The following is a 14,412-nucleotide window of genomic DNA, read 5'->3' as shown; positions in this document are numbered from 1 at the left end:
TATCCACATAATGGGACTGACTAAGAACAAGTCCTTCAGCTGTTCTAATAATTTTAACTCCTAAAATTACATCAGCTAGACCCATGTTTTTCATGTCAAATCTTTGAATTCAATATTTCCTTAGTGGATTTAATTATCTTATCATTATTTCCAATGATAAGTATGTCATCTACATAAAGACACAAGATGACAAAACCATCTTCAATGTTTTTGCTGTAGATACATTTATCACACTCATTGATTCTAAATCCACTATTCAACATGACGTTGTCGAATTTCTCATGCCACTGCTTAGGAGCTTGTTTCAAGCCATACAGTGACTTGACCAATCTACATACCTTATTTTCCTGTCCTGGAGCAGAAAATCCTTCAGGTTGTTCCATGTAGATTTCCTCTTCTAAATTACCATTTAGAAAAGCGGTCTTAACATCCATTTGATGTATTTCCAAATTCCACAATGTGGCAATTGCTAATAACACTCTAATAGAGGTTATTCTTGATACTGGAGCATATGTATCAAAATAGTCAAGGCCTTCACGCTGTCGGTAACCCTTAATTACCAATCTAGCCTTGTATCTATCTATTGTGCCATCCGATTTCTTTTTCCTCTTAAAAATCCACTTACAGCCTAATGGCTTACTTCCAGGAGGAAGATCCACAAGCTCCCAAGTATGATTTTGTAAGATAGAAGTAATTTCAGATGCAATCGCTTCTTTCCAGTGAGGTCCTTCAGAAGATCTTAAAGCTTCTGTATAATTCTGTGGTTCACTTTCCAACATAAAAGTGATAAAATCCGATCCATAGGATTTTTCCACACGAGCTCTTTTACTCCGTCTAAGCTCTACCTCTTCTGGTTCACCCTCATGTTCTTCTTCTTGTGTTTCAAAGGTCCTCTTTGAGGAACTTGCTTCCTCTCTAGACTTATACGGAAACACATCTTCGAAGAATGAGGCATTTCTCGATTCAATTATCGAGTTTTTATGTATTTCTGGAATTAGCGATTCATATACTAGAAATCGGTAAGCACTACTATTCTGTGCATATCCTAGGAATATGCAGTCAATAGTTTTTGGTCCTATTTTAACCCTTTTTGGATTAGGTACCAACACCTTAGCAAGACACCCCCACACTCGCAAGTATTTATAGGATGACTTTCTACCATTCCATAATTCATAAGGGCTCTTGTCTATATTTTTCTGGGGTACCTTATTTAATAGGTAATTCGCTGTTAGTACAGCCTCTCCCCATAAATTTTCTGGTAGCCCAGAACTTAATAAAAGAGCATTCATCATCTCTTTTAAAGTTCGATTTTTCCTCTCAGCAACACCATTTTGCTGAGGAGTATATGGAGCTGTTGTTTCATGCCTAATTCCCTGTTCAGCACAAAACTCAGCGAATGGTGAAACATATTCACCTCCTCGATCACTTCGAACCACCTTAATCTTCTTATTAAGATGATTTTCAACCTCAGTTTTATAGAGAATAAATTTCTCTATAGCCTCATCCTTACTTTTTAGAAGATACACATAACAGAATTTTGTGTTATCATCTATAAAAGTAATAAAATATTTATTTCCACCACGTGTTGGAACCCCTTTTAGGTCGCACACGTCTGTATGGATTAAGCCGAGTGGTTCTGTGTTTCTTTCAACATGTTGAAAAGATGACCTTGTCATCTTCGCTTCAACGCAAGTCTTACACTTTTGTTTCGGGTCAAGTAGGAATGTCGGAATGCTTTGCATGTTAATTAATCTTCGTATCGAATTGTAATTAACATGACCTAGTCTACTATGCCACAACACAGATGACTCAAGCATATAAGAGGAAGAACTTTCATTTTTATTCATCTTAGGCCTAATGGCCATTACACTGAGCTTAAAAAGCCCTTCATTTTCATATCCCTTCCCTACAAACATTCCATTTTTGGACAACACTACCCTGTCCGACTCAAAAACAATGCGAAAGCCATGCTTGCTTAAAAGTGATCCGGACACTAGATTCTTTCGAACCTCCGGAACATACAGTACATTGTTCAGAGTTAAATCCTTGCCCGAAGTCATCTTCAGCACCACTTTTCCACGGCCCTTGATTTCCGAGGTTGCTGAATTCCCCATATACAGTTTGTCTCCATCTTTAACTTCTTCAAAGTCGTGGAGAAGCTCCTTGTTGCAGCACACATGTTTGGTGGCTCCTGTATCAATCCACCACTGCCGCGGGTTTGAACCGATGAGGTTCACTTCTGAAATGACTGCGCAAAGATCCATATCTGGACCCTCGCTCACATTAGCCTCATGCTTCTTTTTGGGCTTTCTGCAGTCTGAAGATTTGTGACCAACACGGTCACAGTTGAAGCATTTCCCCGTGAATTTCTTTTTGCTAATGCCTCCTTTAGGCTCCATCTTGGAATACTTTGACTTCTTCCGTTTTGAGCCCTCGCCATGTTCAACAACATTGGCTTTGACCATTGACTGAGTGAATGATCGTTTGTCAGAGCTCCTGTTGTCTTCCTCAATCCGGAGTCGGACGATGAGCTCCTCGATATTCATCTCCTTTCTTTTGTGCTTCAAATAATTCTTGAAGTCCTTCCAGCCGGGAGGGAGCTTCTCTATGATTGCTGCCACCTGGAAGGTTTCACTCAGCATCATGCCTTCTGAGTGAATCTCGTGCAGGATCACTTGAAGTTCCTGGACTTGGCTGATCACCGTCTTGGAGTCCACCATTTTGAAGTCCAGGAATCGGCCAACAACAAATTTCTTGGCCCCCGCATCCTCTGTTCTGTATTTCAGGTCTAAGGATTCCCATAATTCCTTAGCCGACTTCTTTGAGCAATATACATTATATAATGCATCTGCCAAACAGTTAAGGATATAGTTTCTGCAAAGAAACTCCGAGTGCTTCCAAGCCTCCACAGCATTGAAGGTTTGGGCATCTAAAGTACCCTCAGGTACCTTAGGTGGTTCTTCAGTCAAGAACCTAGCCAGATTAAGAGTGGTCAAGTAGAAAAGCATTTTCTGCTGCCACCTCTTGAAATTCATTCCCATGAATTTCTCTGGCTTCTCGGCATGATTGATTGGGACTGACCCAATCGGTACAGTAGGTACAGTAGGAGTGGTTACCTGCACCTGTTGAGTAGTTGGCTCTGCTACTGTCATCTCAACTTGGTCCGCAGCCATCGCAACAGAAATGAATCTGTTTTAAGACTGTTATCAAGCTACTTTGCCGGAGAGAGCTGAATGGCTGAGTGGTCGACTGCCGAGCCGAGTTGAGTGCCGAGCAGAGCTGGCTGCCGAGCCGAGTTGACAAGCTGCAGAGTGGCCGAGCCGAACTGCCGGGCAGAGTTGCCGAATGGCCGAGCCGAGTGGCCGAATGGCCAAGCCGCCGAGCCGAGTGGCCGAACCGAAGTGCTGAACTGCCGAGTGACCGAGCCGAGTGGCCGAACCGCCGAGTGGCCGAACTACCGAGTGGCCGAACCGCCGAATGGCCGAACTGCCGAGTGAGTGAGCCGAGTGGCCGAATGGCCGAACCGCCGAGTGAGTGATGAGTGGCCGAACCGCCGAACTGCCGAGTGACCGAGCCGAGTGGCCGAATGGCCGAACTGCCGAGTGACCGAGCCGAGTGGCCGAACCGCCGAGTGGCCGAACCGCCGAATGGCCGAGCCGAGTGGATGAGTGGTCGAGGCCTGCGTTCAACGCAGTTTCCTTAAAACAGATTCGCCCCTCACGACGGACGTCTATTTCCCAGGATACAACGACAATACCGGATCGTTTCCGGCGAACTGACTACACCAAAAAACTATCACGGGGAAAGCAGAGGAAGAAAGGAAGAGAGGGATCGAGAATGCTCTTGTTCTTCTCTCCCATCGCTGCCTCGCTGCCTCTTTTATAACCTCGCACCATATCTCCAATTAATTGGAGATTAATGGTGGAATTGATGGCTTGATTCGAAACGTCTAATTAACTCTGGCCGTTTCAACGCCAGGTAATAACTCTTGTCCGTTTCATTGCAGCCAACGTTACAAAAAATTGAAAGGAATGGCAAAATGTTGGTTCATCTGCTTGGGCAAATTATGCCCTGACCGGTCCGACATTCGACGCGCGCAGGTCGCGCTCGCACACAAGTTACCTTGCGGGCAGTGCAATCCGGGCCCTGGATTTGCACCCCCCCTGCGCACCCACGCGTGAGAGAGAGCCTCTCCCCTTGCATTTGTTCACAACATCAATGCTTGTGATACAATATAAACCAACCAAGTTGCCCTTCAACTACCAATGTGGGACTAAAGTCCTCCATATGAGGGTCTTCTCCATCCTTCCATTTCATTGTTTCCATTCATATTTCCAACAAAGAATGGTTAATGATTAAATTGATAGTTATACTAGCAGCTAGTAAACCTCTGAAGAACAATGACGAACTCAGGCTTAAATGGACTCATTTTAATAGCTCAAGCTCAATCAACTAATCCAAGCTTGTGAGTCGAAATTTGATCTTTCAAATTTTATAGTTTTTGCTAAGTTATAATTGAGCAAGCCTACCAGGGCAGATGCCCATTATCAGATATTGGCAAATATCCTCATTTAAGTCGAGTTCACTTAGCAATCAAGTTCACATCAGATTCAAGCTTATTTAAAATAGTGAATACTTACGGATTTCACATATTCTACCCATTTGTATGAAATACTTACAGGTTTGGAGATGTCAAAAATGCTACCGCTATATCATCCATGTTTGTGAGGTTTTCCAAGACGTCATAACATTTTGGAAATTAATCAACAGCCATAGCTTCATAACAATTCGTCTACCTGCATCGAAGTCGAGTTCAAAAGGCAAAACATTGTAACAACGATACCAAAAGAGTCACATAAACTCATGTAAGAAGAGTGGCTAAATAATCTAAGGAACTTTTCTATCCCTAAAAAAAGCTAATGACAAAGCAAACTTATTCCTCGATGCACTAGAGAATTAAAACATTCTAATTTAGTGATAATAAAAGGACCCAAATTTCATAAACATGCCAAGAATCATCAAGATAAGCGAAAATAGATCGAGACAAAGAGAGATTAAGCGAAAATAGATCGAGACAACAGTTATATTTTTGTTTATGTAATAATCAATCTGATAAACTAGAACTTAAAATAATAATTATAATGTGTATGCTTTGATTAGTAATGATTAATGTAATAATAATATGAGTTAAAAAAGGATCTCCACCAGTTGTTTTTTATAATAATTTTACTACAAGTTTAGGATATCATATTCTTTTTTCTCATAATTTTTTAATATGCCAAACTTTCGTTAAATAACTTAATGAAAGTATGGAGAAAAAAATAATACAAGTTTTGTATACTTGACAGCATTTTGATGATCTTAAAAATATAGGGATATTGTAAAATAAATAAATAAAATGTGAACAATTTACTTGCAAATAATAGCACTCTATGTATAAAAGCAGCAACTCCCTTCTTACTCGTAAATAAGAGTTAACCATTAAATAAAAAATATAATAACAAAAAAAATAAATATATAATTATAAGATAGCTTCCAATTAATTCTCATTAATATGAACAGACTTTATTTATTTTATTTATATATAAAATTAAAAAATAAGGTTCTGATCAGATTTTCAACTCTAATCTAACTTGACATATTGACAAAGGAGAATTTGATATTTTTCATCTCGGAGCAGATTAAGTTAGTTACTGTGAGATAAATTTGTTACAGTGGATAAAAGTCAAATTTTGATGAAGTTTGTCCTTATGTAATAGTCAATTATAGTTTTTCAATATATTTTTTCTCATATATAATCATAAAATTGATCGTATGCGTTGGAGTGATAGATTCAATTTGAAGTTTTTACCTAATGCTTTGATGAAATTATAATTTATATTTCTAAAAAAGTCCTATCAAATACATTTATTCCAACATTCTATTTATCATAGGAAACGTCGTGGACTCCTATTCATTTCCCTTGGATCAAATAAATTCGGAGCCTTAACCAATCCGGGGGCAAACAGACCTTGCTCCCACCAAACCCAGCGGCGAAGGGCAGCGGAGGCACGAATCATCGTTGACGCCACCCCGATCAAATCAGAGAATGCGGTGGGATTGGGACGAAGAATTCGGAGAAGACGAAGAAGCACAAGCGCGGCGAGGATCTCCGATCGATTTCGATTTCTTCGCCTTCCTATCCAAGCCAAAGGTGGCCCTAATCCTCTCGCCCTCCCTTGGTTCGTTACCATTTTTGGATTCCTTGCAGGGAAACCTGCTTCTCTTTCTTTGTCGCGGATGATTCTCGGTTTGTAGACGGTAGGGTACGTGTTGCGCCGGTTACCTGTGGGCGCAGATTAGTTTCTGGGAAATATTAGATTTGGTAGGTTTGTTTTACCAAAAATGTTTTTTTTTTCTCTCACCATTTTGGACTGCTTGGGGAGGAAAAAAAACTGATTTTTGGTTATCACCGTAAACTCGCAGTTCAAATATCGTTTTTTAATGTGTGAATTAGGGTTTCCTTTCGTTTGCTTGTCCTGATACCTGTAATGGTCATAAAGCTATAACTGATTTGCTCATGTTTTGTGAAGCTTACTTCCGTCAACGGCTGACTGCAATAGCAATTTGTTGCGTTAACTTCTACTTGATGCCAACTTCGGTTCATTTTTGTTGTGATTAAATACACGTTTGAAATTAAATTTTTTAGCGTCACTTTTCTACAACTTCATGTAGTACTCTGGAGTAGCTTATTACCAGATGGTTCAAACTGTGTAGGCTTAGGTTATGTCCAGGATTACTGTCCAAGTGACTACTTTTGTTATTGATATATGATTGTTGGTTATTTTTCTTTCTTTATTTTTGTGTGTATTGGTAATTTTTCCTCAACCACAATTTGCTTAACATGATATTCCACCAATTGTTATCCAAAGAGGTTAGGCACCAGAATGATATGCCTCATGCCTATGCAGTTGTTAGAATAATTTTAGTTTTTGGACTTGTTAAAGTAATCTGATTCACGGTGCAAGAATTAAGATGTTGGCTGACATAGTGAACTTGATTTTTCTTTATTCCTTTACGATCTGGGAGTTGGTTACTTTAATGCTCCTATAAGGTCAACACTGTATCTAAGCATTTACGATATTAAGCAAGAACCCATGCCTATAGTTTTTGGAGTTTGGAGTGAGACAAACACGCAACAACAATATATGATTTGGATCTCAGAGCATGACACCATATTAATCTTGTAATCTTTTTGTGTTGCATATTTTATGAAGTGAGACTTTGATAGTGCTTGAATATCAAGCTATCCTCATCTAGTCAACACTTCCTTTAAGAGGATCACATGGTTTCAGGATGTGTTTACAAATCTGATTGATTACCACAGCTCCAATAAGTTACCCTAAAAATGTGCTAGTCCTGAATCTGACTAAATAAATAGCTCACACTGGGATTATGATTGTCAGAGTGAAAAAAAAATACAAAAATAGATCAGACCAGAAGAAGAAAAAAGAAACAACCAGACCTCGATTCACAAGAAACTATCTAGCCATGGAAATACTAGAATTGTCACATTCCACACAAATGTTTTTCTTTGGACAACTGAAATGATGAGGAGAGTGCAATTCTATCCACAATTGTAAGTTGCCTCTTTTAAGAAAACAGAAGTGAAGATGATAGGTGGAGCTTGAACTGGCACTTATTTTGTCTTCACTTCATTCAATATGTTATTCTTCCTTTGCGTAACTGTTGGTTGAAGTTAAAATATGTTATAGGACATTTGTAGGTTTGAACATGATAAAGTTTGAAGTTGGAATTATGAGATTAGATACCATAGACTCACCAATAGATTTCAAAAATAATCAGTTATTGAAAAATAAATTCAAAATTTCTAATCTAAATTAAAAATTAATTGTAAATTTAAAATAATCTAAAATTCTCCAATAATATAATTTCAAATATTTCAACTAAATTTTCAAAATAAAAAAATAAAAAGTATAGACGAGATAATATGGTACCTAAATTGTATCATTCCGGTTCTGGAACCGAAATTCTAGCATGACTTGAAATTCTAAACCTTGGTTCTAAGTTTGTTTGGTTTGGGCTTTTAAGAGACCCTAATAGGAAGCTTCTTGTACAATTATAGAAGTATTTGTGATGAAGCCAAATGTGATGCTCATGTAAATATTCAAATTGCAATTAACAACAACAACAACAACCTAGCCTTATCTTACTAGATGGGGTTGGCTATATGGATCCTTCTACACCATTACGCTTTATTCCATATTATATCATCATTTATATTTAATTTATCTTATTTTATCATTTCTAACCAAGTTTTTTTAATCTTCTTCTTCGTTTGATGTGCACATTTATCATAGTTTTACATTATCTACCTTAAACGTGTCTTTCAAAATTTTTCTTTAATAGGTGCAACCCTGACCTTCTTTTTAATATTTTCATTACTTATCTTGTTCATCCTTGTATGTCCGCACATCTACCTTAACATTCTCATCTCTTCAATTCTCATCTTCTGTTCATGTGCTCGAGTCATAACTCAACATTCAACACCATATAACATATCAGGTTTAACTGTCGTTTTGTAAAATTTTCTTTTAAGTTTTAAAAGTATGTTACAATCACACAGAACACTTGACGCTCTCATCCATTTCAACCATCCCGTTTGTATTCTATGTACGATATCTCTCTCAATCCCTCTATCCTTTTGTAAAAATGATCCTAAGTATTTAAAACTCTCAGTTACAGACAATTCGTTATCTTTTATTTTAACAATTGTCTCATTATGTCTAATATTATTAAATTTAAATTTCATATATTGTCTTTATTCTACTAAGTTTAAAATATTTCACTTCTAACATTTCCGGCCAAGATTCAAGTTTAACATTTACTCCATATATTTCATCTATTAAAATAATATCATTTGCAAACAACATATACTGCGGTACCATATCTTGAATGTATCTAGTGAATTTGTCCATGATTAGTATAAAACGATAGATACTTAGAGTTGATCCTTGATATAACCATATCTTTATGGAAAATTCTTCAGTTAATCCGTTTGAAGTCTTCACTTTGTTATTATATCTTTGATTAGTTCAATATACATTATATTAACAAGTAACACCTTTCTTTTCTAGAATTTTTCATATAATTTTCTTTGGGACTTTTTTTTAAGTTAATAAATACCATATGTAAGTCTTGCTTCTGTTCCCGATACCTTTCAATTAATTGTCTAAGAAGATATATAACTTCTATTGTCCATCTTTCAAGCATAAATCCAAATTGATTTTCGATCACCGTGGTCTCCTTCCTTAGTCTTTTTTTTATTACTCTTTCTCTAAGTTTCATGATATGACTCATTAGTTTAATACCCCTATAGTTTGTATAATTTTGTACATCTCCTTTATTCTTATATAAGGGAACTTTAGTACTTGCCCTCCATTGATCGAGTATTTTTTTAGTTTTCAATATCAGGTTGAATAACTTTATAAGCTATTCAATATCTTGTTTCCCTAGACGCTTTCATACTTCTATCGGAATATCATCTGGTCCAATCACTTTTTCATTTTATATCTTATTTAAAGCTTATTTTACTTCTGAAGTTTGAATTGTACGATAAAAATTTAAATTTCTATACTTATTTGACTTACTTAAAGTACCTAAGTTCAGTTGGTCACCTAAATCTTCATTAAAAAGTTGATGAAAATATCTCTTTCATCACTCTTTTATTTCCTCATCATTTACTAGTACTCTATTGTATTCATCTTTAATATGCCTTATTTGAATAAGATCTCTTGTCTTCCCCTTTCTCGCTTTAGCTATTCTGTAAATATTGTTTCCCCCTTCTTTTGTATCTAATTTTCGATATAAGTGTTCAAAAGTTTCATTCTTAGCTTCATTCATTGCTTTCTTCACCTTTTTCTTGGCTATTGTATAATTTTTAAGTTTTTCTTATTCTTATAAATATAATACCTTATAGGCTATTTATTTTTTCTTCACTTTTTTTTGGGTACTTTTTCATTTCACCATTAAGATTCTTTATTTGGTGGTGTACGCTTTCTTTTTTCACCGAGTATACTCTTAGCTATTATTTTTAACTTTGATATCATTTAATCCCATGTCATATTTGATTCACCGTATATTTCTTTTAATATTTGTACTCTTACCTTCTTCTTAAATATATTTTGCTTTTCATTCTTTTAATTTCCACTACTTAATTCTAGGAGTTGTGCATATTTTTTTTCTATTGATATTATACTTGAGGCATATATCCAACACTACTAACCTATTTAGGTAGTTAAGTTTTCTCTAAGGATGACCTTGCAATCTTTACAAATCTTTCTATCTTCTTCTTAACTATAAGAAAGTCAATTTGCGATTTATTATTTTCACTTTTGAATGTGATCAAGTGTTCTTCTCTTTTTTTAAAAAACGTATTAGCTAGTATAAGGTTATATGCTATCGCAAATCCAATATAGTTTTCTCTTCTTCATTTCTTGTTCCAAATCCATAACCCCCATGTACCCTATCATATTTTTCATTTTTCACTCCTACACGCCTATTCAAATTGCAATCAACTAGCCTAAAATTCAATTTATAGGTGGACAGGATGCTTGCACTGGCCTAGAGCCTTTCAAATTGATATTGGTAGTCCTTGAATGAAGTTGTCATGAATCATTGCGCCTGTTTTGATAAAATTGTTGTCTTCATGTAGTTGTGAAGCTGTGTGAGTTGTCCAGATCCCCTACCAAGGTATCAAGCTATTGGAAAGCTTGAGTTGTTGGGATCTTGCAAATTCTTGCTCATGCAAGTTGTGTTCCATCCTAATCCTAGTGAGCAAGTTTTCAAGTTGACTTTAGGAATCACCCATGCTATCTCAGCTATGAAATTTTTAGGTGCATGATCTTGCTATTGTGGGTCCATAAGTGTTGTAAAGAGATGAGGTCATCTGTATCTTATACCTATGTTGATTCTTAGCTCTTTGGATAAAGTGAGAATTCGTTGGTCTGATATCCAATACTAAGTTTTTGGGAAAATTGATATTTCTTCTTCCTATTGTGATATGCTTTATATATTAGAGCTACCACTGCATCTGGCTAAATCCATTATATAGCTGCTTCTACAGGAGCTCCTCTTTAACCACGACATCTGCCTCATCCGTGATGTTTACTACATAATCACACATGCATTAGAGTCCACTTCATTTAGTATATAACCACCACATCAACTATGTGACCACTATGCTACTAAGATCCCTGATATATGCTTGTGACAGTCTTTCAAGCAGTTGTTGAAATGTTCCACTGAAATATTGGTATGAGATGCATAAGCTTATACAGACATTCCACAAGTTGCTTTTCTCTGTGGAATTAGGATTAGTGTCTTCTCTCAACTTCTTATATTAACATCTGTGCTCTGTGCTATTACTTCTTTGTCTAGGATTACTACAAGATACTGGAAGTTGATTACGATGCTACTGAAGATGCAATTCGCTCCAACTTCATCCGTTTGGCATTGGTTTGTATTCTTGAATTAAATGTTTCAGATTTCTTAGTCATTCTGTGTGGATTTGATTATTTGAACTTCTATTAGTTAACCATGATTTCTGTCAGATGAGGTCCCATTTATCATTTTTACCATTCTTGATCTCTATTAAAAATCAAAATGTAAAACCATTTGGGTAATCTTGTTTGATATCTGGCTTTCTTAATTTCCCCACAAGTTTCTTAACTTCTCATTATTTGAAAACATCTGGTTTAAGAAAATCATAAAACCTGGACACTGAACCTTCGAGCGTTAAATTGCTGCCCTTTTTGTAGGCATTTACATCCTTTATCTTCTGGTTTTTTGCCATTCATGTTTCATCCAATATCTACATCCTTTCCTTTTTGTTGTGCTTCATGTTTTGTCTGTTACCTCCCCTTTCTTTCCTGGAGCAGAAATTGGTTTTTTAATTAAAACTGCAATGAAAAGAAATTTCAGCTAAAGAAAATCCTTAATACTGTTGCGCAACTCAATTGGAGATTTATGTATTTATAATTCCAGCAAATAAAAAATTACCCATTTTTCTTCTTCTAGAAATGGCATCCTGATAAGAAAAAGGAGGAAAGTGCTACTTCAAGATTTCAAGAAATTAACGAGGCATACAAAGGTCAGTGTTCAACCACCAAAAGCTGCAGGTGTTTGATGCTTGTTTAGACATGGAGCTACTTGACTACTCAGTAAACTCTTTTTTTACAGATACTCCTTGAGATTATCTGAAGTAACTTTTTTTAATTATCTTTTTTGACTTCAGAGTAAGTTGAATTGTATTGCATCCCACTTCAAAAATTAGATTTTGGTGTTGTAAGGGTTACCTGGAAGACACAACACCAAGGGTTATTAAGGGACCAAGTCTTATTCTTTATATCATCATCATTTGTTATCATCATTATCAACATTATATCAGTTGTAACACTATATCAGTAGTAACACCAAGACTATACTAATATTTTCCCTCCATTGAGCTCAATGCAACACTATATCGCTAGTAACACTCAGAACAATTACATCTTATTCTTTAATCTCAATATACACATTATTTAATCTTTTAAGGAATGACTTCCTATGCCATAGTTGTGCTAACAAAAAAATAATAATTTGATTGTCTCTTCCTAATGATGACTAATCAGTTTTGACTTTATTCCCAGCTAGTGTCCATGCCTGCTCATAAGCCATCTAAACTAAAACTAATTTATGGAAATTCTGGTACCCTAAATTTCACTGCCCCTTGTTTCAAAGAGAGATGAACAAGTTATCCACATTTAATTGGATGGTCATAGTGGAATTGAAAGCTAACCAATGGTCACTAATATCCACAATTTGTGTTCTTTTATCCATTATGGCATTACCTTTCATCATCTAAATCATATTTTTCTTTACATCCTTCATATTATCAACCTATATTTCCTTTAGTTCTCACTAATTGTTTGATTGTAGCTGTCTCAATAAATAGGTCATCCATCCAAACAGACCATCTTGTCTGCTCGATCTGTAAAATAGGATGATGATCAGTTAATCTGTAAATAAATGCATGTAACAGACTATTTGGGTTAAATTTTTTCACGTAGCATCATACTTGTGTTCCCTCCATTTGTTAGTTTGTTTTTGCATTTATGCTAGTCTATTGTTTCTTACCTATGAACTTCTTTTTGACAGTTTTAAGTGATCCTGTCAAAAGACAAGAGTATGATGAAAAGGGAGTCCTTGTAATTCAAGACTTCAATGCCATTGTAAGCATGTCTTTCTTATGTTTAAGTGCCAGTAGATGTAGCTGATGCACGCTTGATTACATTGTAATCCCTCCCAATTGTTAAAACCTTTAGAATTCACCAAAATCAGCTCATTTTCCTGATGATAGCATAACTGTTCTGCTTTGCATCATGACCTTATATGCAAGTAAATTAATCGGTAAGGGCATGGATGCCAATGCCCCCCAGGTGCCACACCAGAGCTTTTATGCGGATTTGTTGGGTTTCCTACTGCTTGATTTCACCTCTGTACTTGATCTCTTTGTATACCCTAGATGCCTTTTATTATAAAAAGGAGTAAACCATTTCGGATACCATATTTTCTTGATGACTTAATAATATCTCTCCATGTGGTAGTGGATGTAGATAACTTTGTTGCAACGCAAAAACATTTCTCTGGTTCAAACTTGTTTTTTTCTTGGGGTTGAGTTTTTTCTTGAGTGTTTGTGTGTATTTGCAGTGCATTGCATAGGTGGGAATTCGATCAATAATTTGTTTCTCATCGCATATGTTCAATTGCAATACATATATTTTTAGGCTAAAAATACTAAGTAACCAACGTAATTAGGATCTTATCTCTACCACTCATTTGCCTTTCAACACATATTTGAGTCTATTGTTATTATCAATCTACATCTATCATTTTTACATAAAATCTACCATTAGTTGTGGCTTCCTCAGTAGTATCAATCTCGCTTGGTACTGAATTTCAGGAATACCTGAAGAGACACAAGGGCTTGATATTAACATGCAATGGCTTGGGCATTAGACCTCCACTATGGTGAATCAAATTGCAAGTTCATATTAAGCATCGCCCAAGATTTCTCATTCAGTATACCAATCATATGGATAAATGTAACCTACTCGCAAATTAAAACTATAAACTGTATACAACTTTTAGTTGTATATGTTGGGTGTGCGCCCTTGAATGTATTATTGCTTGGGCAAGCTTCAGACTAATTGTAGAAGAATTGCATTTGGAAACTGTGATTGAACAGCCTTTTTGTAAAAGTACTCCCAGGGTTTGTTCACCCAACTCTGCACTGATTGGATAAACTTTTTGTCAAATGTTTGTGGTTTGGCTTGGTTCGATCCGGAAAATGATTTGGTTTGAATCACTCTC

The 14,412-nt window shown here is 36.1% G+C and overlaps 1 protein-coding gene across 1 annotated transcript; it reads left to right on the top strand.

Moving 5' to 3' along the window:
* Window positions 1–5,992: 5,992 nt before the first annotated feature.
* Window positions 5,993–14,320, top strand: LOC141815289 (uncharacterized). Its single transcript, XM_074703223.1, has 5 exons — window positions 5,993–6,193; window positions 11,440–11,517; window positions 12,079–12,151; window positions 13,198–13,271; window positions 14,003–14,320. The coding sequence occupies exons 1-5, from the start codon at window positions 6,089–6,091 to the stop codon at window positions 14,072–14,074; spliced, it is 402 nt and encodes a 133-aa protein (XP_074559324.1). The 5' UTR covers window positions 5,993–6,088; the 3' UTR covers window positions 14,075–14,320.
* Window positions 14,321–14,412: the final 92 nt, after the last annotated feature.

This window comes from Curcuma longa, chromosome 21 (assembly GCF_044706935.1).
Source record: "Curcuma longa cultivar G26 ecotype Majalengka, Jawa Barat chromosome 21, ITB_CL_G26_1.1, whole genome shotgun sequence".
Lineage (NCBI taxonomy): Eukaryota > Viridiplantae > Streptophyta > Magnoliopsida > Zingiberales > Zingiberaceae > Curcuma > Curcuma longa.
This window is presented reverse-complemented; position numbering and strand designations above follow the sequence as displayed.